The sequence below is a fragment of the Colletotrichum spaethianum genome (genome assembly GCF_022836535.1).
Source record: "Colletotrichum spaethianum MAFF 239500 DNA, contig13, whole genome shotgun sequence".
In the NCBI taxonomy this organism is placed as follows: Eukaryota; Fungi; Ascomycota; class Sordariomycetes; order Glomerellales; family Glomerellaceae; genus Colletotrichum; species Colletotrichum spaethianum.
The window spans coordinates 304,611-329,535 of NW_026054783.1; the positions used below are offsets into that span (position 1 = coordinate 304,611).

A 24,925-nucleotide genomic window follows, 5' to 3' on the forward strand; every position below is an offset into this window, starting at 1 on the left:
GAACTGTACGATCTTAGACAACGTATTTTTCTTTTTCCTTGCGTTAGCCATAGTCGTTGAATGAGTTGATGAACTCCCAAGCTGGTTTTTATGTGCGTTTGTTTCCCCGCGAGTGATGCAAAAAGGTTGGACAAGAATGGAAACCTGTTTGAGCGACTGGCAGCATTGTAGCGGCGTGGCGGCAACAAGTGTGATTTAATCAAGCGGACTGTGTTAGTCAATAGCAAGACGATCGAACAAGCAGCTTTGCACCCCGTGACTACTGTGAGACCATTCCCTTGGCTCGAGGCCTTGCGGGCGCCTCGTCTTTCGGGTCAGCCACTCAATGTTCGAGAATTCTGTTGCCGGCATCCTCGAAAAACAGGCCAAGAATCTTGAGCTGCACAAGAATCAGGGAACGCGTGACTAAGAAAAACTGCCGGTCGAATGGGAAAGCAACACGGTAAAGGGACGACATGTTCTTGGCACTCGAAAAGGACGCGCCGCGAATGTCCGTGAACACACAAAGGTAAGACGAGCCCGGTGTGTAGAGAGAATGGTTGCCAAGACCACCGCAGATGCGAGCCTAGGGACGAAGTCGTCTTGGCGTCCGTTCGGACAGACGAAGGACGCCTGACAGATGTGACAAGTTTGACGGCCTCAGCCCGGCGGGGCCCGAAAAGCACGCCGGAACGGCAGACGCAGGTCGGAGTGAGGCTTGAGATGTCTTAGTGGTCGAGATCGGCTGGTCCAACTGGGTCTTGACAGCTCAGCGAGTGGGAAGTCACGTTGGTCAAGGCGGACAATGCTGGCCAGAGGGATCTGCGGTGTTGTGTTACGGAGACGGGGTTGCGCCTGGCGGTGTCATCGAGAGGATCACGGAGAGACCACAACAAGCAGCAGAAGCGCTCCCAAGTGTTTAGAGGGCATGCCGCTAATGCAACTTCCTGAGCGGTCTGTGAAAGTCGATAGACATACCAAATATTCGCATGGCACACAACGCCGTGGCTAAGCCCCCACGTTTGTGGTCTAGAGACCGCCAAGGTCAAACGGAAGCTCAAGAAGACGGAAGACAACTGCCCGTCCCTCCTCTCTCCTATCTCGTGTCTTTTCTCGAGTCAATGGCTGGCAGCCAAGCCCGCCAAGCATCGCAGCTAGCAGCCAGCAAATATTCCTTCGCCTCACGTCGGTAACGGGTTCGGAACGAGGAGGCACAATGTATCCTCTCAACAGTCGACCGATGCAGTATACCAAAGTCACACAACCGGGGTCATGGGTGCGCTGGACGACTAACGTCCTGGCAGACAGGCAGGTAGGCTGTCGCCTCGTCATGCTGTGTCGTGTAAGAAGATGATCATGGCCTATGGAGGAGGGGCCAGATGGTCGCGTGGCGCCTCTCCATTGTGTGTTGAGTTGCGAGCCGCTGCATCCTCCTTTTTGCGGTTGTGTTACCACGAGCAGCTCTCCACACCATTGTTGATACATCTACCCGAGAAAAGATGCAAGTCGCGTGGGTAAGTCAGTGGGCACGTCTCGTCCGGACGCAAGCACGGCGGTCGAAGAAGGAAAGGAAAAAAGACATAGCAGCCAGCTACCTACCAATAGGATTTTGCGGAACGCCTAGTTTCCGTCCAGTGATTGTTAAGAGTCCCCGGTCCTATGTCCTCCGAATCGTGATATGCGGCCAAGGCTTGGTATGGCTAGTCTCCTGGGGACATGTTGATTTCGAGAGTTGGGCCTGCCTGGGTTCGGTTTCTCCCCTCGTTCACCGTTTCTTCCTCCTTCTCCCTCGACGAGACTTGAGTGCGAACGTGCCCAACTTGAGACGGAGAGGTTGTCGGGTCCAAGTTAAAGTTGTCGATGCGCACAGCATGCTGCCGGGGGTAGGAGCCGAGATTCTCCTTCGAGGCAGTGTTTCACGAAATGGAAATGGAAAGCACTGGGAATGTCGCCGCCGAGACGAGCAAGCGTGGGTTTTGCAAAACCATCGGCTGCACGACATGGTCATTGGAGGCTCTTTCTCAGCCTGCCCAAGCGCGGCTCTTCGTACGCTGAAACTCTTGCCTGGGGAGAATCTTGCAGTTTTTCAGACCGAAGGAAAAACACCAGGCATTCGGCGCACGGGCGAGGGCGCGGTCGGAGACACTTTTATGATGCAAAACTAACCGTTGACCAAGGCTGGAACATGTCCTGGGAGGGGGCTCAGTAGGACATTGCCATCCCGAAGCAAGGAGTACACGTTGCCTTGCAGGAATGAAGTATCCTTTGAGGCGAGTGTATCCACGTTTCCGTTCTGCAGACGATCACTATCAAGTCATTACGGCAGTCTGGCCGGTAACCCTTGAAATCGAGCCGGCGCCGAAGTTGAGCCCGAAGGTCCCCCCTCCCCCCCAATTCGAAATTCCCAATGACGCCGCCTGCTGACGAAGATCAACGCTGTAAGTTAGAAGCCTGGTGGCACATTTCTCGGGAGACGACCGAAGTGACAGAGCAAGTCTGACAATCAGACAGACACACCCGGGCGGCTGTGAACACCGTCGCGCGAGGTGCGAGTCATTTAGCCAGAATGAACGGCGCCGGTCCTCCAAGCAGCAGCCTGTGTTACCTGTCTAAAGTGCCTATAGCTTGTGGAAGTGTGCTGTCTTCAACGGACATCTTCCCGCATGTTAATTGGGACACCCATTCTCCTGCAACATGGATTTGGGAATCACGATCCTTGGATTTCTGGGTTGGTTGTGATGGGTGAAATTCGACCCCGTGGGGATCGTCGCGGATGATGGGGGAGGGGTGCGGTGCGGTGCGGTGCGGTGCGCCGGTGCACAGGAGCGCTCAAGGCGTGGCTTTCTCGTGTCCCCCGTCCTCTGACCTCCAAACAATGTTTCTTGCTGAAGGTGATCCTCTCGCCTCAGTACGTCCGGAACAGACGGCTTGAAATGCCGTCTGAGTCGTCCCAATCAGGTACTACAACATCACCTGCTCGATGGTTCTGACTGCTGATGCCGGCGTTAAACCTTTCGGTGCTGTCTTGTCAGCCTGTGATTGCACGCTTGTGATTGCGAGGATCTAAGCAGATTGTATTGGCTCAGGTCGTGGCCGATTAAAGCAAGGCTTGCCCTGCTGTCCGGAATGATGTATTGGAGCGCATGAGTGAACGATGGGATGACAGCTTGGTCGATTCAGGCAAGACCAAGCTTTTGCAAATGCTTGGCGAGGGTGGTCGAACGCTTCTAGAAGCATACTCTTTCGCGTGGTTTTCGTCGGCCGCTTGGCATTGTGATTTCTCGCCCTCTTTTCGTTGGTCACAGCCAACCACCGTGGAGTCCCCTCTGCGAGATCGAAAGTTTGTTTAGGCGGTCCCGGTCAAGAGGAAAAGTCAACGCTCCCTGCCATGATCTCGAGTCGATTTCTGACCAGTCAACACCTGCCTTGTATGTAGGCTTCTGCGAAGTATCTCAGTGTCACTTGGGCCTCGCAGGGCACAATTTCCTCTGATCTTGTATTCCATGGTTGAGAGGTCGGGCCCCTGTTGCCGTTGTGAGCAAAGACAGAGACATGGTTGGCGGCAGGGCGGGAGGGAGCGTAGGGTGAGAGCATCTCCCTCTGATGTTAGACTCGCAGGAATCTCGGCGGGCTCGCTCGCCTCACGGCTTCTCGCGCTCGTCCGTGATAGCAAAGCAAGCTAGCAACCGGGATGAAGCCTCCTCCCGTTGAAGGAGAGGACCTTCGAGGAGCCACTTGATTCGCGGTTCGTATCTCACCGCAGGTGCGGAACCCCACGCTAACGGAGAGTGCCAGTGATGGGGCTCTTCGTCTCCTCCTGTTTGTTCGCCAGTGGCAGGAACGGGAATGCAAATGGGCACGAGTGGGAACAGCACACGGAAATGGAGCAGTATCTCTGTACACTAGGAAGGGAAGAGGAGGGGGATGGCGGATGGAAGGGGAGGAGAGGAGGTATCGCTGGTACCAAGAACGTTCCGACGAATTTTCTGTCCCTCTGTGGAGCGCGAAACAGTACTCTGTACGTATTCGGTACGTTGACTAAAGCTAGCCCCAGGTACCGTCCTGCTCTGGTATAGTTTTGGTATCAACCCCCAAGACCACGCCTGGAACTCTGACTTGACAGATACCGCGTGTCGCGTACCTGAGTACCTCGGATCAAGCTTCCCACATCGGCGGCATGGGCCAGGAATTCCAGTCTGGATCCTCCGTTGTCTGTGTGTCCATTCGCTCGCGCGCATCGACGCACACCCAAGCATGAAATCTTGCTGGAACCAGCCCATGAAGTATGGGGTAAGATAAGTAGGATGTACGGATGGATACTTACCTTGGCTCCTGACCTTCGGTTTGGTGTCCAGGTCCAGTCCCAAGTCATTAGAATATCGCTCATGTCGGTTTGCTTTGCCTTGACGGGATTCGGCCTCTGCAGGGGTTACCCGTACCCCTTTCCGTAGCTTGTCCTCATCCTCGAATCCAACAAGCTCCGTCGGCACCGGGGCCCATCCGCCGTGTTCACCACATGTCTCGAGGTTACGTGTGATGTGGCCAACAACCCTGGATAAGTCGGCACGCCGTCTAAGTGTTTCTGCATGTCCTTTGCTATATGTTGAAGCTATTCTCCCCCTTCTAGTTCCAGGATTTTTTGCAACAACCACCTATTTTCCTGTCAAGTCTTACACGCAGTTACACTCTAGTACATCAATCATCTTTTCCTCGGAGACTGTCACTTTAACACCCTCACACCAGCCCCCCACAATCACAATGCCTTCCTCCGACGTTCACAAGGGCCAGCTCCAGTCCGTTCTTCAGAGCAAGGGCATCCGCTTCCACGTCAAGACTGGCGGTGCCAAGTACGAGTGCCACCTCCAGGACCGGTCTTCCTAGTATGTCTCATCAGTCCCCAACACATCGTGATCCGTTACTAACATTGTCTCTCAGCGAGCGCGTCAAGGCCACCAGGACCAACTCTTCCGACTCCCAGGCCAGTTCCTCGTCCGCTTCGACCGCTAGCAGCAACCACTAGACGGCTCCCTCAATGGGAAAGTTGGATAGTTGGTCTGGGAACGGGATAAAAAGGCGGGACTAGGGACGGCGTTGGGGAAAGCGACGCCTACCACATTATTCACGGCGGCGTTACAACAAGCGCTACACGGATGAACAAGCAGAAATGAACCACATCCTCCGGTACCTGATCGGAGTTGACGGCAATCAACGGTCTCCACGCACCAACATCCTTGGAATCCGTTCGTCAATCCTCTTGATGCGCGTAAAGTCCTCAGTCTCGAAAGGCGCGATGAACAGAGAAAGACTGGAGACTTGGACCAGGACCAGGACGCGCCTATCGGATGATATCATCGGTCTGCATTAGAGCGAAGCAGGGTCTGCACGGAGTTTTCATAATTGGGCGTTGTCCAGAGCAGCACGAAGCTGATACCAATCTTGCTATTGTACGGAAATTCAATACATTGTTTCTCAACCTAACTATTTCTGACCAGACGCACTTGAGCCCATCGAGACATTTTCCAAGTGGACCTACTTCCGGTGCTTCCGTGGAGTAATGAATTCCTCCTCGAGGGCGGATGTACTGCGCTGCATGCAATGCATGCATAGCCTTGTTGGGAATGCAAGCTCTTCACAGAGTACAGCTTTGATTCAAAGGGAATCGGTGCTTGCGCACGTTGCCCCAGAAGACTTGAGCCTACAGTCCCTCAATCTGTTGAGTCATGGGCCCTTTACCGAGTCCCTCGACTTGGGCTGTTGCTATCGCTGTCGCCATTACCAATGTTTTTTTGCCTTGCGAACTGCCATGTGACGGCAGCCTTACCGAACGCGCTTCGGGCGATCAAAGCACCTGACGGTGACGCCGGATGATACCACTGCCCTCGAGCCCACTAGGGCATTCAACCCGTCGATGTCGTGGCCCCAGCATGCCGGTGTGCGTCTTGCGTTAGTCCAACGTCTGAGCGGCAAATTCATGATTGGGGAGCCTTCGTTCCTCGCTTTTCAGGTCACCGAGGATCACCGACTCGGTACCGAGGGCTGGCGGAACCCCCGGACGGCGAAGTGGGACCGACTGGGCCGCTGTCGCTGTCGCTTTCGCTCAACCGCCATTAGCCCGTATGCCCATTAGTTTGGGTATGTTGCTCAAGGAGTTCCCACGGACACTGTGTTCGTCCTCGGTAATTCGGGTGGTGACGTCAATGGATGACAATGGCGCTCGGTGACTGTCTGAAGTGCACGCGTCTGTGATTACAAATGATCTGTGTTTCTACCGCATCCTGACATCCAGCCAGCGGAGCGGATGCCAAGAGTAACCAACGAACTGTTATATGCCAAGGTTGCTGTGAAAATGGATGGCATTTCTTCCGAGAAGCAGGGCTAGTCTGATCACATCCTTGCAGGCCACGCGAGACGAGCATCGGCCCTGGAAGTAGCTCGACAAGTCGCAGACCACCCTGATGCCGTACCCCCGGTGAGAAAAAGTAACAATCAGGTAGTGGGGTGAGGTAAGCAACTGACGAAAAAGACAAGTCGAGTGTTGAGTAATATGAACTGGTCTCTAAAAGTCATCTTGCTCTCCCCACCATAGGCGTCATTGCGGTCGGACTCGAAGTATGCCCATATGTCGACAAACAGAGGCTGGGGTTCAAACGGAATCCTCGCACAGCTACGATGTGTTGCCGGGATTCCATCGATACCCCGTACAGATGGCTTAAAGTGACTAGGGCGTGGTGAGGGCTTGACCTTTGCTGAGAAGGCATTGTCTGATGGATAGGCCGACATCGCCCTAGAAGAATCAAGCCAAGCACCACCGCGGGGCATGGCTGGAACCATGTTCAATTTGGGTTTGCTCGGTTGCTACGTGCATACCACTTTGTTCAAGGCTGATTTATGTCTATGATAGAATCAAGCAGCGTGTTCATCTCTAGTAGATGCATCAACTCATCTCGGCCGAGTGTATCCAACAATACCCAAACACTACAGTTGGTTACTTTGTATCGCAAGGGCCCTCTATTTCCTTTAAGAAGTCTCGCCATCAAGTTCTTAGAATATATGAGGCATCTGTACCATCTAGGCCAATCTTCAAATTGCGCTCTTTGCGGGGCGAACCGTAGTTCTTCGTACTAAGATGGCTTTTGGGGCAACACTGGTAGCTGTTCAGGACTAACGTAATTTGCTTTGGATTACAGTTTATCTAGTCTGAAGGCGGCTACATCATGGGACAAGGTCTAGAACGATCAGAGTATTACATTTTGAGCCAACGCTATTATGAAAGCAGTATCGACCGCTTCCCCTGTATTTTGTATAGTCCAGTTTGTAAGTGATGACTGCCGAAAATTGAGTGCTTTAACAGCATAGAAGTGCCATCCGTGGCGGCTAGGCAACATAGGCATGGAGAGCAGCCTGGAACCACGATGATGGCATCTGTCTAGCATTGGAAACATCGAACAAGGCGTATTCATGGCCGGTTTAAAAAAGTGACATTTCTCTCACCTTCGCTGCTTCCATCGTTTCCAACGCTCATGGCACTTTGATCAGGTCGAAAGTCGCACACAATAAGTCCGAACACGTTGTGGGTAGCCTCCCACCAAGATGATCTGACCATTCCGTCGTTGCAGAAATTGGTGGCCTGGAATTGCCATAGGAGGTTGCCGTTCTCACCTCCGCAGCTGTGAGATGACAGATAGATTAGCAAAAAGCCATAGGAAAGCAAACATAGGCTTGTGAATTCTTACTGTGTCTGAGAGGGAGAACAGGGGAACCTTCCAAGGTAGTGCCAAAGGTCACCACAGACTGCGGGAATGTCACCAACTCCATCGGCCTTAACTTTGTAACTACATAAAAGGGATTATGAGTAACTCCGCGACTCAGCCACTCTCTAATACACAGTTTCGTGCTTGGTCTGGGAACAAAAAAGGACAGAGAATAGATGTCTAAGAAGCTAACTGCCTCGGGATCGTTGATGCAAGGGAGAGGGTGGGGGGCCGTGGATGGCAAAGGCATAGGAGTGCTCGAATCACTTACCGACTGGACATCTCAGTGCCGCTTTCAGTACAAGAGGCAGCGAAAACCGCGCCAGTAAGGACGGCTAATCCGCCAGTGGCGATGGTGCTGAACCTCATTTGATGGAGAAGGATGTGCTATTGGGTATATCTGATAAAGGCGAATAGAGATTTTTCGGAAACCGATGACTGTATTCTATGTATCCCGTATACTGCTAGGCAATAGAATAAGGTTTGGGGTAAAGAGAGAATTTTACGCTTGATTCCGTCCCTCACCACTTTGGACTATTTATTAGTTTAGGCCACGTTTGTCTGTGACCATGATACTGCCCAATCTTACCATGCTCGAAACTTTCCGATGTAGCTAGGCTCATACACACGAAAGTATGTGCGCAGTATGTGATTGTAGCTCGAGAAAACCCGAGACAACTCGAATGTTTGCAGTAACTCATAGTTTAGGCGATGTAAGGGGTATTTGTTTGCTTGGTGCTTGTTGTGCCTTTACAGCACTTCCGAACTCCCGGCTATGGAGTGGGGAAACGTTCGGCCCACCCGAGGATACGGTAGTAAACAATACAAAGATTAAGTCCCTCGTCTCCTGTCAAAGAATAGCTGTAATTACGGTGGTACGCGGAAGATGCAGAGAGCGAAAACTGTCACGGTTATAGTACGTTAATTTCCACAAGACATGCAAACTGAATTTACCGCCCAAAAGAATCGATTTGATGTTTGAATACATGTCTTATTCAAGTCTTTGGCTTGCATCTCCAACCATTCAGATATGACCAGGCTCGAGTTTATTGGTTTCTTGAGGCTGACTGCAGTTAACATGTCCCTAGAGAATCCATATACATTAAACGAAATAACAGATAGTCATATGTTAGTCTGAAAACTCTCTCAACCGAGTCATATGTGACTGTAAGCCTGAGAGCGCGGCCACCAGCATTGAAATTTTGTAGCTACAATAGATATGGGATCCTCGGCGAATATCAAAGGTAAGACAAGCAAGTGAGAAAACCAACAGCCGTCAATGGTTTTCGGGCTCATATAGGAAAGAAGCATGATAGAAAGTCACAGGATGACCCGGGTGAATTTATAGTCTTCCTGACAGTCTTGATTGGTCCATACATCGTGTATTACAGATGGCCGATCAGCAGGCCGGTCAGCAAGCCGGTCAACCGGATAAAGTGGGTATTTAATCGGCGCCGGGCCGGAAGAGAGACTGAACGGACGAAGTGGGTCGCGTCATTGGTTGCACGGACCCGCTGGCGGCGGTGAGGTGAAGGCGCTTCCGCAACGAAGGATGCTCCGGGATAAAAGAATGAAAAAGAGGGGGACAAGAGAACAAGTGCTAGATTTTATTTCTGTAAAGTTTACGAGCCGTAAGATACCCTAGCTTTAGTCTTGCTCGCCGCAATATATGGAAACACAAACATCTCCAGCCAAGGACCGGCCGGTTCCGTACCTCTTTGGACGCCAACACGTCATACAAATGATTCATCCAGGACCTCTCTAGGTGAGCAGCGCCGTCAACCAGAACATGAGCACGCTGCCGTTTACATGGTGGATTGAACAGTGAGGTGCTGTAGTTGTTGGGCTGTATTCTATCTACTAAAAGGTCACGCGGGTAGCAAATGTATCTTCCATTTTAAGTGGAACGGCACCAGACGCCGAGGTCCCATGAGCTCCGCATCCCTCACTCCGCGTGTTGTACGAGCTTCGTCTTGACGCTACTACGGACAAAGTCTGGCGGCCGACGCGAGCTAGTTTGATGTCGAGTCTCGCGCTGCCTTGCCACTCATAGAATAATTTCGACCAAGGCCTCGTTGCAATTTGGCCCAGCGGTGTGAGGCAACTATTGAGAGATGGACTGGGTGCGAAGCTTGGGCTCAACTATGCCACAGCTGGGCACTGTGGTACCTAATTATTTTATGCTGTGGCGATAAACCACTATTGTACATATGTAGGCGGTTCGTTATGCTGTTTAGCGCCTAGTGTGCCATGCCGCCCCAAAACACCTTAAGCCAAACCCAGCAAGAACGCAACCACCTTCCCTCTCTCGCCGCGCCGCAGGAGGTGACTCGTCGAACGTTTGACCGCGCCACGGACTCGGACCAAAACGTCCATGCCTGTCTGGCAGCAAGGTGCACCACGAGGCCAACCCTTAAGTGTAATCGATACCAAGCCATTCGGACGCCCCCTACGCAGCCCATGGCCAGGGATCCCCCCAATTCTGCTTAACAGCGGCGGACTATTGGTTAAACGTTCCTGGTACCCCCTCCGCGGCAGCCCTGGATCCGGGCTGTCATGGGAGGAAAGGGTACTCTCTTGCTTGGATAGCGGTACGGATGCACCGAACGAGGTGCCAGGGTACATAGCTGCCTCGTTGACCTCTGAAGCCCATACCGCAGTCGGAGGGTACGCAATCCCCAGAGGTATCTACCGTCGTATGTAAGTCGCACAGCCTCCCACCGCCGTGCCGCACCGCAACCTTTTACTTACACTACCACGCCCGTCCTTCACCTCCGTATGATCCCTTCCTCCTCTTCCTTTCCTCCAACTCCAACCTTGGGTCGTTACCTTGTTTCTGATTGTCGGTTTTTGACCTGTCGATCAGAGGGTCGTTCAAAATGCCCGTGCCAATTGCAGCCAAAGGTGAGTGATGCATGCACAAATCGTCCCTTGTCGCTGCCTATCGCTTGTACCGCCTCCCATGTCCCCTCCCCCATCTCCCCAAACACCGCCCGGCGATCTCCTATTCTGCTCTTTCACCTATGCCTACGCTACCCCGCGTCAGCGCTGTTGCGAATCACGTTGCTTGCCTGAGGTGGTCAGGCCTGTGGCGAATAGCCTCCGGGACCACGCAATCCCAACTTGTTCAGCGCGTGGCCAATTTAGAGCTTGGAATCCTATTTCTCGGGTCGACTTTTCGTTTTCTCCCTTGAGCAGCTTGTGTTCTTCCTTGATACATACTTGCTGTCGCCCCCCAAGCATCTGCATTCACACCGCCTTGCCTACCTGACGATGCCTCCCGTTAACAATGGTGCCCTGGCTTCAGCCGGCGTTATTGCTGTGTCTGTTGCCGTAGCAGCTGCTATTGCCATCTACGAGTCGCCCGAACTTCGACGGTATGCCGACGACATCCGGAGGCGTATTGCAGTCGCACTGCACTCGCTGGGCGAGGGCATCGAGCCCGGCGACCGCCCGCCCATGTTCAACCGCCCCGAGGACGCCCAAGGCTTCCTAGAGTCCCGAGGAGGAGCCGAGTCCGGCGTGGACGCCGACGATGAGACCCGCCGCCGCCAGCGCGAGGAACTCTTGTACTGGAATGCTGTACACCTGGCCAAAACGGAGAAGGAGAGAATCGAGGCCGAGGAGTCCGGTTCCCGGGAACTGCCGCCGCCCGGGCCCACGCGGGGCAGGTCTTTCGACGACTTCATGCAACAGGACCAGAACGGCGAGAAGGGATCTTTTGTTTTCAACACGGGCGCAAATGTCCACAACGATGAGGGTCTTGTCCGTCGCCGCTACGAAGGTGTCCGCGGCCTGAACTCCTCGCTCTACGCCAACCCCTTTGCCGACGAGCACCAAATCGATCAGGATGAGCTGCCGACGGTGGAAGAGCCAAGCCAGCTTTCTCCCGGCCGCGACGAGGCCGTGTCAGACATTTATAGTGCTACTACCCGTGACGCCGACGAGCGCCCCGAGATATCGCCGCCACTCTCGCCCATATGCCCCCACTGATCGACGTTGCTGAGACTTCTTCCGAGTCCGAGAAGTCTGCCACTCTCGATCGCGAGCTCGGCGCCGACGAGTACATGACTGCCGGCCAGGAAAACCGCGAGGAGGCCTACGCCTCTATCCAGGCCTGGGCGCAAGGGTCCACCGCCTCCAACTTCTACTCTCCTCTCCCCATGTCGCCACCCGTTCCTATGTCCGAGCCCGAGCTCGTCAGCGAAGGCGAGCTCACTCCCACGGACTCTGCCTCTCTCGCCGGTTCTGGCGAGGACGTTGCCAACGATGCCGCCTCATCGAGGACCGGCGACAACAGCCGGTACTACGATGTGCTGAGCGAAAGCGAGGGCATGATGACCCCCGCGAGCTGGTCTGAGGTTGGCAGCGTCGTCAGTGAAAACGAGAACCAGGATGCGACCCAAGGCCGTGTCCACGCATAGCCTGTTTTCCTTCTACTCCAGTATGCTCTTTGGTGTATTACGGTCAAGTCAGTCGACTCACTCGAGCGCGGCGACGGGCAAGGTACGGGAACGGCGTAAAGGTTTAACAGGACTAGGAAATAGGGTATAGAGTTTGCTTCTGGGCGGCTAGGCATATGATTTGAATCAAGGTTTCGCTTCTACATGATTTCATGTGTGATTTACGTCGTTTCAGCGCACTTGCCTTAGAGCATGACTACAAAACGCCTTTCGTATACCCAACAGACAGCGATATCTGGGAGGCAGTATGCGAGCACTCGAAAACTAACGACATGTGCGATATCATTCCCGCTGCTTACATGGGAACAAGGTTTTCATCAGCAGCCCTAATCCTGCCCAGTCTGACATCGTCGTCGGAAATGTCATCCTTGTTGACAATGACTGCCTCATCATCCTTCATCTTCTCCCCGTAATCCTTCCAAAGCTGCTCAACAGGCCTACCCAGCAGCTCTGTCCAGAACTCCTTCTCTCTATATTGCTGAGTGCGGAGCTTCTCATTTACTCTCCTCACCGTACCAGCGCCGAAGCGGCCTTCAAGGTAGTCGAGAAAGTAGCCGGTGTGCTGGTACCCGCCGTCCCAGTTACCACTCGCATCACGCTTCCAATGAGGCGGGCTCAGGTGTGCGTTGAGACGGACCCAGTCGGCGATGCCCTCGATGAGCCCGCCGGGGCAGGTGCCGTGGGCGTTGTACTGGAAGCAGTGGACCATCTCATGGGTTAGGACGCCCATGATCTCGTCGGTGCGGCGCTCGGCGGGGATGCCTGCGATGTAGGACATGGAGAAGTGGATCTCCTTGTGGTCGTCGTCGAGGTCCGAGCCCGTAGTGTAGGCGACGCCGCCCATGTGGCGGAGGATGAGGGTGACGGAACGGGTTGAAGGGACGTGGGTGGTGTGGCATGAGGGGGACTCGTAAAGCAGGGTCAAGACGGAGCGGACGGCGGTGGTGAGGGCGTTGCTAGCGTTCACGGCGGAGAGGAAGTGGACCGCTGCCGGGTCGTTGAGGTCCCGGATCTCGAGACGGAGTTTGGGAAGCTTGAAGTCTGGGGAGGGACGAGAGCGATCAGGGGCGGCACCGGCGGGGGTGGCAGGGATCGGGCTTTGGTGTACCGGCGACTTTGGAAGGGCGGGGAGAGGGGTTGCGGCGGGAGGTCCCGGGGCGGGGGTCGAGGCCGGGGTCGAGGCCGGTGCCTCGGATGAGGTTGGTTCTGCGGCTGCGGCGGACATGGCTGGGAGAAAGATGGAGAGGGGATCTGGGTTTGGCGTCGTGTTGGGTGGGAGGACCATCTGTTGGAGGTCTCGCTGGGGTTTTGAGGGGAAGACGGTCGAGATTTGCCTTACGGATGCGGACTGAGGGTTCCTAGTCGAAGCTAGTTTCGTGTGCGTAGCGCCGGTATCTTTACGTAGGTACGTCGTTCGGGGATGAAAGCGTAAGCGGGGAAGTAAATGAGACAATGTGTTCCCGACCTCAGCGACTTCTCGTAATAATAAACGTGATTTGTCTGATGTTCAAACGGATGGGATGGGAGACTTCTGGAGCCTCAAGCCGGTAGCAAAGGAGGAGATTGACGGATGTTTCCCCAGAGGACCCTGTTCCAGGAACCTGCTGCCAGCTGGAGTTCGTCCCCTGGGACTGGGGATGGGAACGTGCCTCCCCTGCGGCTGCAGGGGTGAGGTCCCGGCCCCTAAAGCCCCTCTCGCGATAAAACCGATAAGGATTTAGCGCAGCTTCTCTGGACTAGCGTCCTGCAGCACCGCAGGAGCGGGACCCCAACCAATGGAATCGGGTCGAGCTCGTCGGTGCACGGGACAACCTGCGATAGGGATAGGTTGCCCCTTTGTCTTTTGTTTACTGCATATTGGGGCGCCGATGGGTTTCGACATCATCCGCATCACAACAACCCGCGCCAGCTGCCACATCTGCGCAACCCGGCCTCGAGTCTGTCACATTCTTCGCACTGGGATATTCCTCCGTGCTTTCTCGCATCCGAACCAACTTGCACAGAATCGTAAGCTCTTCTCTGCCCTACCTGTTTCAGCCCACCACACCCCTCCCCTCCCCATTGCGCTAGACGACTCATGCCCTCGTTATTTCTCAACCTCACCGTCGCCCATCTCTCTGGCGTGGTTACGCAGTTGCGCGCACCACCCTATTCGCCCGAGCTTCCTACGTGTCAACAACGGCAGTAACATCGACTAGATAGCCAGTAGCTGACCATCATCTCTCGCTGTCCCAGGCAAAAACCCAACTAGAGCCCAACCCTCGTTCTGCGGGGAATGGCGGAAAAAATCACCGAGGAGCAGGTCAACGACCTGTTGAAGATCCTCCGCACCGATGCCAGCGTCGACCACAAGGTCCAGCACGTCACCGGCATCAAGTCCGGCATCAAGCAGCACAATGTCCCTGATGCCCTCGTTCCGCCAATCTTCGAAGGCCTCCGCACCGCGTCCGTCTCGCCGCACGCCGTCCTTGTCAACGCCGGCTTCACAGCTCTCAACCATCTGTTGACAAGGCTCTCGAGACAGGAGCCCAAGTATATCGCCAAGGAGGCGAAGCACACACTTCCGTTGGTCATTGACAAGCTGGGAGATCCAAAAGACAAGTTCAGAAGCCTTGCGTCGCAGGCGTTGACGACCATGTACGCGGCGGCGCCCATGGATGTTGAGCGCTCAGTGCGCAACGTCGCCATGGTTGGCAAGAACCCGAGGGCCAAGGAAGCCGGCATGCAATGGCTGCTTTACATGCACCAAGAACACGGTGTTCAGTTCCGCGCATACGTGCCGACCCTCATGGAGCTTCTCGAGGATGCCGACGGCATGGTGCGCGACGTTGCTAAGAGCACCGTCATCGAGCTATTCAGGTACGACTTGTGGTCGCTGTCCCTTGACAGGCGCTAATTCTTGCTATACAGACAAGCTCCCAACGCAGCCAAGTCCGATCTCAAAAGACAACTGAAAAACTTCAATGTCCGCCCTGCGATCGAGCAAGCCATCGTCAAGGAGCTGGCGCCCAACACAGCCGAGCGGCCGAAAACGCCAGGCTTGGAGGCTGCCGCCCCCGTCGCCGCCCCCAGACCGAAGCTCGCCGCAAGTGTGTCGTCCGTCTCGAGTGAACGCCCCATCACGCCAGCGCCCGAGGCCCGGAGTGAGGTGGATCCTGCATACGTCAATACCCAACGCGAACTGGACGACATCTTTAGGGAGATGATGACGTACTTCGAGGGGAAGGAGACCGAGCAGAACTGGCTGAAGCGCGAGGAGAGCATGACCAAGCTGCGGAAGCTCATTGCCGGCAACGTTCCGCAAGACTTCCCGGACGCCTTCATGCTCGGCCTCAAGGGACTGCTGGATGGAATTATCAAGGCTATCACCTCTCTGCGAACCAGTCTCTCCAAAGAGGGCTGCAACTTGGTCCAGGACGTTGCCATGACGTTCGGCCCTGGCATGGATCCTTTGGTGGAGCTTCTTATGCAGACCTTTATCAAGCTTGCCGCGGCAACCAAGAAGATTGCCTCCCAACAGGCAAACACCACGGTCGATATCATCATTGGCAAGGTCACATACAGCTCGCGAATCATGCAGCATATCTGGGGCGCATGTCAGGACAAGAATGTTCAGCCTAGGACCTACGCTACCGGGTGGCTCAAGACAATTCTGAACAAGGAGGCTCACCATAAGAGCCACATCGAGCACGGCGGCGGCCTGGAGCTGGTAGAGAAATGCATCAAAAAGGGTCTCAACGACGCGAACCCTGGCGTCAGAGAACGAATGCGTGCTACCTACTGGGTGTTTGCCAAGACCTGGCCGGCAAGGGCGGACATGTGAGTAAAGAAGCATGTCGCAAAGTAAATCTTTTGCTAACATATCTGCAGGCTCCGAGACACTCTCGAACCCACGGCCCAAAAGCTTCTAGACAAGGACCCCAACAACCCCAACGCCCCTAAGAGGGAAGTTGACAGTGGCCGTGCAAGGCCAGGCCTTGGCCTGTCTAAGAGTACGATGGCCAGTAGCAAGCCAAGCTTGCGTGAAACTATGCTGGCGCAGAAGAAGGCGACAATGGCGGCATCCCGAAATCTGCCTCCCCGCCCGGGTTCCGCAATGGCTAATCTATCTCCGGTTCGGCCACAACAACCAGCGCCGAGCTCCTCTTCGACCGGCCCGGCGCCCTCATCGAAGCCAACAGCCTCCGGTGGCATGTCTGTCCGGCCAATGAGACCTACAAAGAAGCGCCCGGAGATGGCCGCAAGACCGGCGACAGCTGGTCCCTACTCCGTGCGGACACACGATGGGCCTTCCGCCGAAGCACCGAGCCCCGAAAGCCTCAAGTCCAAGAGCGTCACACCAAAGTCGAGAACCGAGGCGTCTCCGCGAAGAGCTGCTAGTAGACCGCGCGCCGCAACATCTCACGCTAATGGCCCGAATGTTGCATCGCCTAGTGCTGCCAAGTCAACTCTCTCCAAGTCGGTATCTTCGCCCCGTGCTTCGCCCCGGTCTAGTCCCGCGAAGCCTAAGAGGTCACAAACCACGATACCTTCGAGCAGTCCATCCAAGGACAACGAAGATCTCACATTGGTTGTGCCAAGTCTCGCCAGTTTGAAATCGCCTCCAAGAGATGGCCCCGCGGAATTGCTGCCAGCAGCCGCAGTGGAAGCGGCGCCGGTGAACATTTCTGTAGAGATCCCCTTGCCCGAGGTTGAGCCTGCGCAAGAGCCTGTACCGGAGCATATACCGGAGCCTTCACCGGAACCCACCGAGCAGCCCCTCGCGGAGCCCGAGGCCGAGGCCCCTACTGAAGCACCACAGGACGCGCCAGCAGAAAAGCCTGAGGAGGCACCTGCCGATGTAGCTGTGGAGGCTCCGGCCGAGGAACCGCCAGCTCCCGCGACTCCCGTCAAGGAGGAAGCGGCCGAGTCTGAACCCGCCCCCTCCAACGATCTGAAAGTGTTTGAAGACCCATTCGTGGACGATCAAACAACTGCAAACCCTAGCATCACTGTCCCAGTGTTGGAGGACAAGCCTGTGAACGAGGTTGCTGCGCCCGCAACCAACGGCCACTTTGATATGAACGGCACCCCTGAGACCCCTGAAAAGGCCCGCCAGACTTCGAGGTTGCTCGACAGTGGCGTGACCAGAGTCAAGGCAAAGTCTTTGGACGTGCATGGCTTCAGGAAACTGCAATCCATCATTAGGGACAACAAGGCGGTTTTCACTGATGAGAAGTTCGAAGCCCTTCTCCGCGGGCTCTTCGAGTACCTCGAGGCACCCCTGGAGAACCTCGCGCCGGAGAGGGTGCAGGACGTCAAGGCCCAGATCCTCGCCACGATCAAGCTTCTGCTCAAAAAGGAGCGAGACAACTTCCAGCCCCATGTCTCACGAGGCCTCGAGTCCCTCGTAGCAACGCGCAGCGCCTACGATGCGCGCACCCGCATTGTCAGCGGTCTTGAGCTCCTCGCCGAAGAGCTTGTGGCCCTTGGGGACCCGCCCGAGATTGTCGTGGTCATGGTCAAGCTCCTGCAAAGCAAGCAAGATTCATCGATCGAGGGTAGCCGCTGCCTTGCCACAGGCCTGCACGTGCTGAAGGAGCTACTTGACAAGCGCACTGGGTTCACGCCCTCGGAGAGCGAACTCGCGCAGCTGGGTGGGCTTGCCGGCCGATGCCTCGAGTCGACTGACTCCGGCGTGCGCATGGGTGCTGTACAGCTCTGCGTGGCGCTGCACTCGCGCATTGGCGATGGGGCGTTCTGGGAGCTCATCAAGGGCACCAAGGACGACCCCAAGAACCTCATCACGTACTACATTGCGAAGAAGCAGAGGGAGAGCAGCGCCGTTGCCGCCTAAGTCGCGCAGACGGACCAGGCCGCCTGCACGACACAGAGACGGGGTTTGGAGGCAGCCGAAGTCGGAATTTGGTGTCGGGGCGGTGAGTGGAATGGATAATACCTCGAGGCTTCAAAAAGCAAACGGAGTTTTGTTGTTATTGGCTGGGAAAGGAAGGAAGGGAACGGGGCTAAGCTATACACGGGAAGGCAACGTCTTTTGGGTTTTGCGTACATTTCGGACGCCTTTCTTGTATTGCCTCTTTTTATTTCCAATTGCCCGGCATAGCTGTGCACTGTACCAATATCTATCTAATTCCAAAGGAACCCCTTTTTTACCTTTTGTCTTGTCTATGAGGTCTTGGCGGTGCCCGTCCTTCGGACGGGGATGGGGCCGGGTCCGAGGACTCGATACTGGATCGGGCCCAGTTGGGTAACTCCATGGACCAGGACGGCTGGCCGAGGCCCTGCCACTTGTTGCTACCAGGCGACCTTTTTTCCATCTGACACGAAAAGACATGCCCCGTCAAGGTGTCACTTGCTTGGCCGGAGAATTTTGCTAGGTGCTCATGCCATAGGCTAGCTGGACTGGCTGACAGTCCAGACGTGCCCGCCCGGGCACCTCGTGCCGTGCGCTTTTGGTGTTACACTCACTTTCTCTGGCGCACAGCCGCAGCATCCCATCATTGACCCAAAGGATGCTCCTGCTAGCGCAGCCGCGGCCCAGTGACTCTCAGCCGCGCCCCCCCTTTATTTTACTCATCTGACGCGCTTCTTCGGTTTATTTTTGGCGAGCAAGGAGTGAGGAGCGATGCGAAAGGCGCCGCAGCCGAGCTGGACTTGTCGCGGAACAGGAGGCCAGTTGTAGGATCGGGGCTTATTGGCCTGGAGGTCATGTAGCTTTTTTAGAGAGCTGCGTGTCAGATTGACGAGGGCCGTCACTGAATCGAGCTCGGCAGGCCTAGGCCCTCAGGGAAGCTCTGTTTTGGGAGTCGGTTAGCTGGACCGAAGCCGCAAAGAGGTAGAGAGAGAGAGAGAGAGAGAGAGCATTGACGGCGATGCATGGATGTTGCCGGAGGCGGGATGCGGGCTTCCCCGGACCGTAGGGAATTGGATCATGCCCGGGCTCGGCAGACTGCGGATCTTGAGCCGGGATGTTCCAGGATAGCACTTTTGACGTGTTTTGTCGGTGGAGGGGAACACCTGACGTCTTGTTCAGGCCCTCAAGAGTCAATTGCGTTGACTATGATTTGGGTTGACGATGCATGATGCGCAGCGGCCCCGGCAGTTGAGTGCCCGGCTGCATCACCGGAGCACACGACGGATCTCAGAGGGACGGCGGGCGGGCGAGCGTGCGGCGGCATTTAGTGGATTGGGCCTGCAGTCGTAATCGGGTGGCTGGCCGCATGAGAGATGGCCATGCTAACGCGCGATTGCGGCTCTGGGATCTGCACGCGTTGTGAGCGGGTAGGTAGTTGCTCAAGATCTAGGGGAGGTTGATGGGCGGGTTTCCAAGTATCTGGAATGCCGCCTCCGAGCGGCTTGCTCAGGGCTCGCGAAATACAGTAATCTCGCATACATTGAAGCCAGCGGTCGCCACGTTCCATCCAAATTCCCGCCCGGTCGGAGGTGCTGAACGTGCGTACGCCCTGTGTCTACAGTCTGTCAACTTCATGCAACTTTGGAAATGGTCGAGGCCCTTTAGGGAAAACGGCTCGTTGCTAGCTATGATCGGCACTTTGGCTGCCCGGGATAGACAGCCGGGAGGCCGGGATGTGCCTGGGAGGACGTGCTCTGGAATGCTGAGGTGTCGCCAGGGACAGCAACACGTCTGACGAAGCCGAAGAGCACCGCGGTCTGCGACCACTGAGCGGTTGGAAATGAGGGAAGGGAAGGAGAGCCGGCGACCACAGCGGGTCCATATTGAAAGCTTGTCATCCAAGAGATGCTTGTCTCTGTAGATGAAAGGTCGGATGGGCATCCATGATCGAACGATTGGAACAGCACCGATGGTGATGGACATTGGATACTGCCTTGAAATTAAGTTGGGCTGACAGCATCCCCCCTTAAAGGCTTACTGGCCAAATTGGAAGGTTGCAATCTGCCACTTGGGAAGCGTAGAAAGCGTAGCATCAGGACCAAACCACTGGCCTTCTAGCGAACGGTCATGGGTCGAAGCGAGCGCATCAGTGGACTCCCAATTCAGTCTTCCAGTCGGTTGGTTTTCGTGGCTTGAGGGTCTGTGTACAGGCTTTATATGCCGCGCTCCGATAGCATCATCGTTGAGCAAAAAGGGGTGGCCAACCAACGGTGTCCCATAGCGGCCAAGAGAAAGGGGGATGCCATATTTGATGAGCTGTGAACAGCGCTGCTCGGAGGTCCTTAGGCAGGCGCAGCAAAACTATCAGTCGGGGGTGACCTGGCATAGTGTTTGTCGAAGAGCCCCCTCTCGATTCCCGCCAACGTAGAGTCCCTGTCGAAGCAGCTAGAGAGCATTGCCAGCGAGAAATAGTCGCCAGATGATATTACACAACGCATCAGCCGTAGTCAAGAACGGAGCATCGGGGCTGGACCGGAAAGCCGTTTTTGGTATTTGTTCCAGGAGGGCTCGGGGTTTCATGCTGGAGACCAACGGGAGTGTGATAGATTAGAGAAGTGATCAACGCCGTCCAAAGTTCCCCCTCCAGTTTGAAGTGTGAAGAACAGAGCCCCGTAGGGAAGTGATATGTAATCAGGGCGCTGGTTGGTGCAAGCGAGCGGGAATGCTTCCGATAGCGTCTGGTTTTGCCATGTTCGTACCTGGCCCTCCGTGTCACTAGAGTAAGGCACAGGCGATGAACAGCAAGGGAGCTGGTTGCACGAAGAGCGGTGTAAATCTTTCTCGGCCCCGGCGGTATCAGTGCGACCGTCTGGCCAGATGCCGAAAGGAGCGTTTGAAAACCAGCCGACACTGAGCAGTGTCCCGATAGCGACCCCTGGGAACAGTTCACGAAGGGTGGTTACCACGATGCAACTCGAGCGCGGGCTTGGTGACAACCTGGCGTGACGAGATTTCGTTTTTGAAACCAAGGCGGGGAGCCGACGAAGCACGTTGTCAAGCTGTGCCAAGAATGGCACCCCCCCCCCCCCCCCCCAAGCAGGCGCTTGGAAACCATCGCCGACATAAACGGCTATGTACGTAGTAGCCCACTTGGAGGTCATTCAGGGCAAAACGGGCCCGAAGATCAAGTACACACGTAAGATCTCGGATGCGCAAGCAGATGCCGCAGGATCGGATCTCGCTGATCTCGGTGGTTGCTATGTAAGCAGTGTACATCCAAATCGACAAATTGCCAGTAAACCTTGTCCGCGCATCGAGCCTAGTCTCTCTGGACCTTGGAAGTCGCAACTTGGAAGCCGAGAAGCCCCATCCTGGACATGTGGTAAGAGGAAACCGAAGTACAGTAGTACGTCCCACTCCCAGAAGCCCGACGTCCCGAGATTGGCTGGGCACAGTCATGTGGTATGATGAATATACCTTTTCATGAACATCACGGGTAATCAACGGATCCACGGTCATTTGAAGTTGCTGCTGCGGCGAAAGGACTAGACGTGTCTGCCGCGCTGTTGCACTGCTATGCCCGCAAATTGCAGATTAGAGCACTTGAAGGGCAGTTGGGGGCCCGAAGGATCGACTGCATGGATAGTGACGAGTGGCGGCCGAGTTGTGCGGAAGGCGTTCAGACAGAAACAAGAGGGAGGAATCTGGATCTGCTCTTGTGGCGCTGTTGCGGACTCGCAGCGGGGACCGTTTAGTTGAAACAGTAGCCTGGGATTTCCTCTGGCGTCTCCCACGTCTTGCTTTCTCATTTAGATGAGGTACGTATCGATGCCATCTGCCCAGCAAGAGGAAGGTACGTACCTCTGAAGGTAGGCACTTTCCACGGCCCATTGGTTGAGAAAGGTACGTTGTGTTTTCCCCCCTGGCATTCATCTCTCGTCTTCGTCTCGCTACCCAGTCATCATCACTACCCCCGTCTAGTCTGAACTGCACTCCTCCTCTCTGCACTGCACGCACTGGATTGGTCCCTGCAGGCTTCCTTCTCCCTGTCCCGCTTCAACTTGGGGACCCTGACCGAGAGTGCCCCCTTCTTCCCCCCCCCTTCCCCTTCCACAAGGCGGCGGCGTGTCTGATACCTACACTACTGGCAGGGCATCACACCATCTCAAAAAATCTCCGTGAGACGCTCGATTGACGACAACCGACAGCCGACAACGTTCACCCCCGCAGTGCGTGGTGCAGGCGCTTTGTTCAAGTCGGCGGTGTCTGTCAATGTGCTGACCGCCAGAAGCCTTACCCAACGGCCATCCTTCTCGTTCCGACTTGGGCACACCGTTCGGCGGTCATCGACGTGGTGATCATCCTCTGCTGATGCTTTCTGCTCGTGGCTCAAGCTCTGAACCCGCCTGCATGAGCACCAACAGGGGGTTTGTCACCGAACCTGCTGCAGGGCCAGAGCTTGGCCGCCGATCAGGAGGGCCAGACCAACAGCTCACACGGCCCTGCTAGGCTTTGGGGGACGGTAATGAACGGAAGGCGGGCAGAGACTCGTTTTCGTGAATCTGACTTTCCCCTTGGAAGGGAAGCCATGGCCAGAACCTAGAGATACTCAGTCTGACATCCTAGGCTGTCACGCTGTTCCTGTCTCTACCCCGGAATCGCCTCAATTCGCCTCACCTGGACAAGCGCGACAAGCAACCGGACACGACGTAGACGTGACAGCCATGGCCCGAGCCATGGCCGGCAGAAACATGTTGGTTTCAACCGTCGCGTGTCAATCAGTCCGCGTTAAGCGTTGTCTGATGTTCTGATACAAGTGATACCACGCGCTCTACTGTTAGTTTTACCGGCTGCGTGCCTGTGTTTGCTTCGCCTGTCTACGAAGCCACACAGTTTCTATTTCCAGAGGGGTGTTTTTTCCCCTTCTCTTTCTCTGAAGTTTTTACTTGTTAGTTTTTGACGGCCAAGCGTCGACGCATCAGCACAAGTGCTCCGCGAGAGGAATATCCACGTCTTGCGATAATCTCGATCCGTGGCTATTATTACACTAATCTCAATCTCAACTTCGACAAGCCGTCACCAGCTTACACAAGTCGTCAGAACTAGCTGGCGAGAAGCACGGATGGTTGGTCGGCCAGACCTGACCGGCCTCATAAGCCTCGACCGTGCCCCAGCTGGACCTGCAGCTAACGTCGCCGTCCAGGCACGCACGCACGCCACGCAGCACCTCGACTTTCCATGCAGGCACCTCCAAACGGAATCACGGCCGCAAAGAAAGGACGCAATAAAGGGTTGCTTGCGATGTTGAGGTGGCGGACTCGAGTCACGAGCTGCAGCATAATGCTGCCGCCATGCAGACGAATCCTGATCCATCCCATCCCACGCCATCCCAACCGCAGCTAACTAGGAAGACATACAGCCATCGACTTTTCACTTCGTCTACCGAGTACGGGTCGCCTGGCTCTCGCCAGAAGGCTGCTGCCACGGATGAGCATCACCTCCCGCAGGCATCCCGCAAAAAGCAAATTCCCAATCGCATCCGTTACAAGCGCAATGTCCCTTTCATTACCGGCTTGCGGGCTCCGCCCAGCTTCAACTGCCGTCCATCGCACAGCTTGCTGGAGGCGATTGTGGATGTTTGCGTCGGATGATCAAGCACCAGACACGGTCGAAGGGCCGTGGCGATCGTTGCTGGATAGCTGCATATGCCCGGCAGCCACCACCACTGGGCAAGGGAAAGATTGGCAACTGAGTAGTTGTGATTGTTGCTGCTGCTGCTGCTTTTGTGCTGCCGCAGTACGTGCACCATTGCCGCTGGCATCCTCGCAGATATCGTCGCTCTCCTCCTCCGGTCCTTATTCGATGGGCCCAAGGGCGGCCGCGAGTGTAAGTTTCCCAATGTACCGTCCAAAGTCCCTTGTTCATTGCACTCTGCCCTACCCACCTCATCTCATCAGTCGGGAGATTTAAGACGGTGGGCAATACGAAATTGCAATTTCAGCGTGGTCACCTCGAATCCCAACTTGTGAAAGACACGGGACTGTCCCAAGTGCATTTTGCATCGGCCGTTGCTGAGGATAAATCTCGATGACTGTGCAGGTGTGCATGCCGCGCGGGCCGCAGGCAGTCGGCTCGTCTGGCCTAGGCAGGCCAGCATGACATGCCCTGGCATTACCTGTCCTCATGTTGCCGGCTGGCCGCCTCTTCCCTCTTCCCCTGGGGGCGACGTGGGCGAGCGCGCAGAAGCCCCCATTTCAATGTGCCAGCGCAGCCAGTGAGGAAACTGAGGTGCCTGGCGGCAAGCAGAGCCCACCCACCCCTTCTCGTCGGTCCCTCCACTCCGCTGGGAATCGAAATGACCCCAGTAATTCGACAGAGAGGAGGGGTTGAGTATGAGGGGTTCCACTGTTTGTGCCACAGACAGAGCTCTCGAGCCTTTCTTCATCTCTGCTCTCACGTTCCGTTCCCAGCCGGGCTGTGCGTCAGCCGTATCCGTACCTGACGGACGGGTGCCACAGTTTCTTCTTTGTTTCCCTGGGTGTATTGGAGGAGCAAAACAAGGCAGTTGGTTGCAAGGCAAAGAGCTTAAGGGTCCGCGTTGGGGGGACACGACTGGGAAGCTGGGCCATCTGGGCCACCTGGGCCCTTCTTTGGGTCTGCATACACGATCGGCTGAGCGCAGTGAGCTGTGCAAAGGGTATACGTACTACAGCAGGCACCTTACTTTACACCTGCCCGCATGCCCTGCGCATAGGCACTTCGGGGTCCTGGTACGGGGGTACTTCGTCTACCCTGCATGCCTTGGTAGTAGTACGTCTCCAACACAAATCGATATGATCAACATTGTTTGGGTTTCTGCACACGACGGGACAACCCCG

At 55.5% G+C, this 24,925-nt stretch overlaps 5 protein-coding genes across 5 annotated transcripts; 4 read left to right on the forward strand and 1 right to left on the reverse strand.

Moving 5' to 3' along the window:
• Positions 1–4,737: 4,737 nt before the first annotated feature.
• Positions 4,738–4,999, forward strand: ColSpa_05758 (uncharacterized protein; the record flags this gene model as incomplete). The annotated part of the gene is made up of 2 exons (XM_049271970.1): positions 4,738–4,859; positions 4,915–4,999. The coding sequence occupies 2 exons, from the start codon at positions 4,738–4,740 to the stop codon at positions 4,997–4,999; spliced, it is 207 nt and encodes a 68-aa protein (XP_049127927.1).
• Positions 5,000–11,003: 6,004 nt separating this feature from the next.
• ColSpa_05759 (uncharacterized protein) lies at positions 11,004–11,723 on the forward strand (the record flags this gene model as incomplete). Its single annotated transcript, XM_049271971.1, has 1 exon — positions 11,004–11,723. One exon carries the CDS (start codon positions 11,004–11,006, stop codon positions 11,721–11,723), a length of 720 nt encoding a protein of 239 aa, XP_049127928.1.
• Positions 11,724–11,797: 74 nt separating this feature from the next.
• Positions 11,798–12,154, forward strand: ColSpa_05760 (uncharacterized protein; the record flags this gene model as incomplete). Its single annotated transcript, XM_049271972.1, has 1 exon — positions 11,798–12,154. One exon carries the CDS (start codon positions 11,798–11,800, stop codon positions 12,152–12,154), a length of 357 nt encoding a protein of 118 aa, XP_049127929.1.
• A 334-nt stretch (positions 12,155–12,488) lies between these two features.
• ColSpa_05761 (uncharacterized protein) lies at positions 12,489–13,418 on the reverse strand (the record flags this gene model as incomplete). Its single annotated transcript, XM_049271973.1, has 1 exon — positions 12,489–13,418. One exon carries the CDS (start codon positions 13,416–13,418, stop codon positions 12,489–12,491), a length of 930 nt encoding a protein of 309 aa, XP_049127930.1.
• Positions 13,419–14,468: 1,050 nt separating this feature from the next.
• On the forward strand, positions 14,469–18,029 carry ColSpa_05762 (protein STU1; the record flags this gene model as incomplete). Its single annotated transcript, XM_049271974.1, has 3 exons — positions 14,469–15,052; positions 15,104–16,012; positions 16,064–18,029. The coding sequence occupies 3 exons, from the start codon at positions 14,469–14,471 to the stop codon at positions 18,027–18,029; spliced, it is 3,459 nt and encodes a 1,152-aa protein (XP_049127931.1).
• Between the last annotated feature and the right edge of the window lie 6,896 nt (positions 18,030–24,925).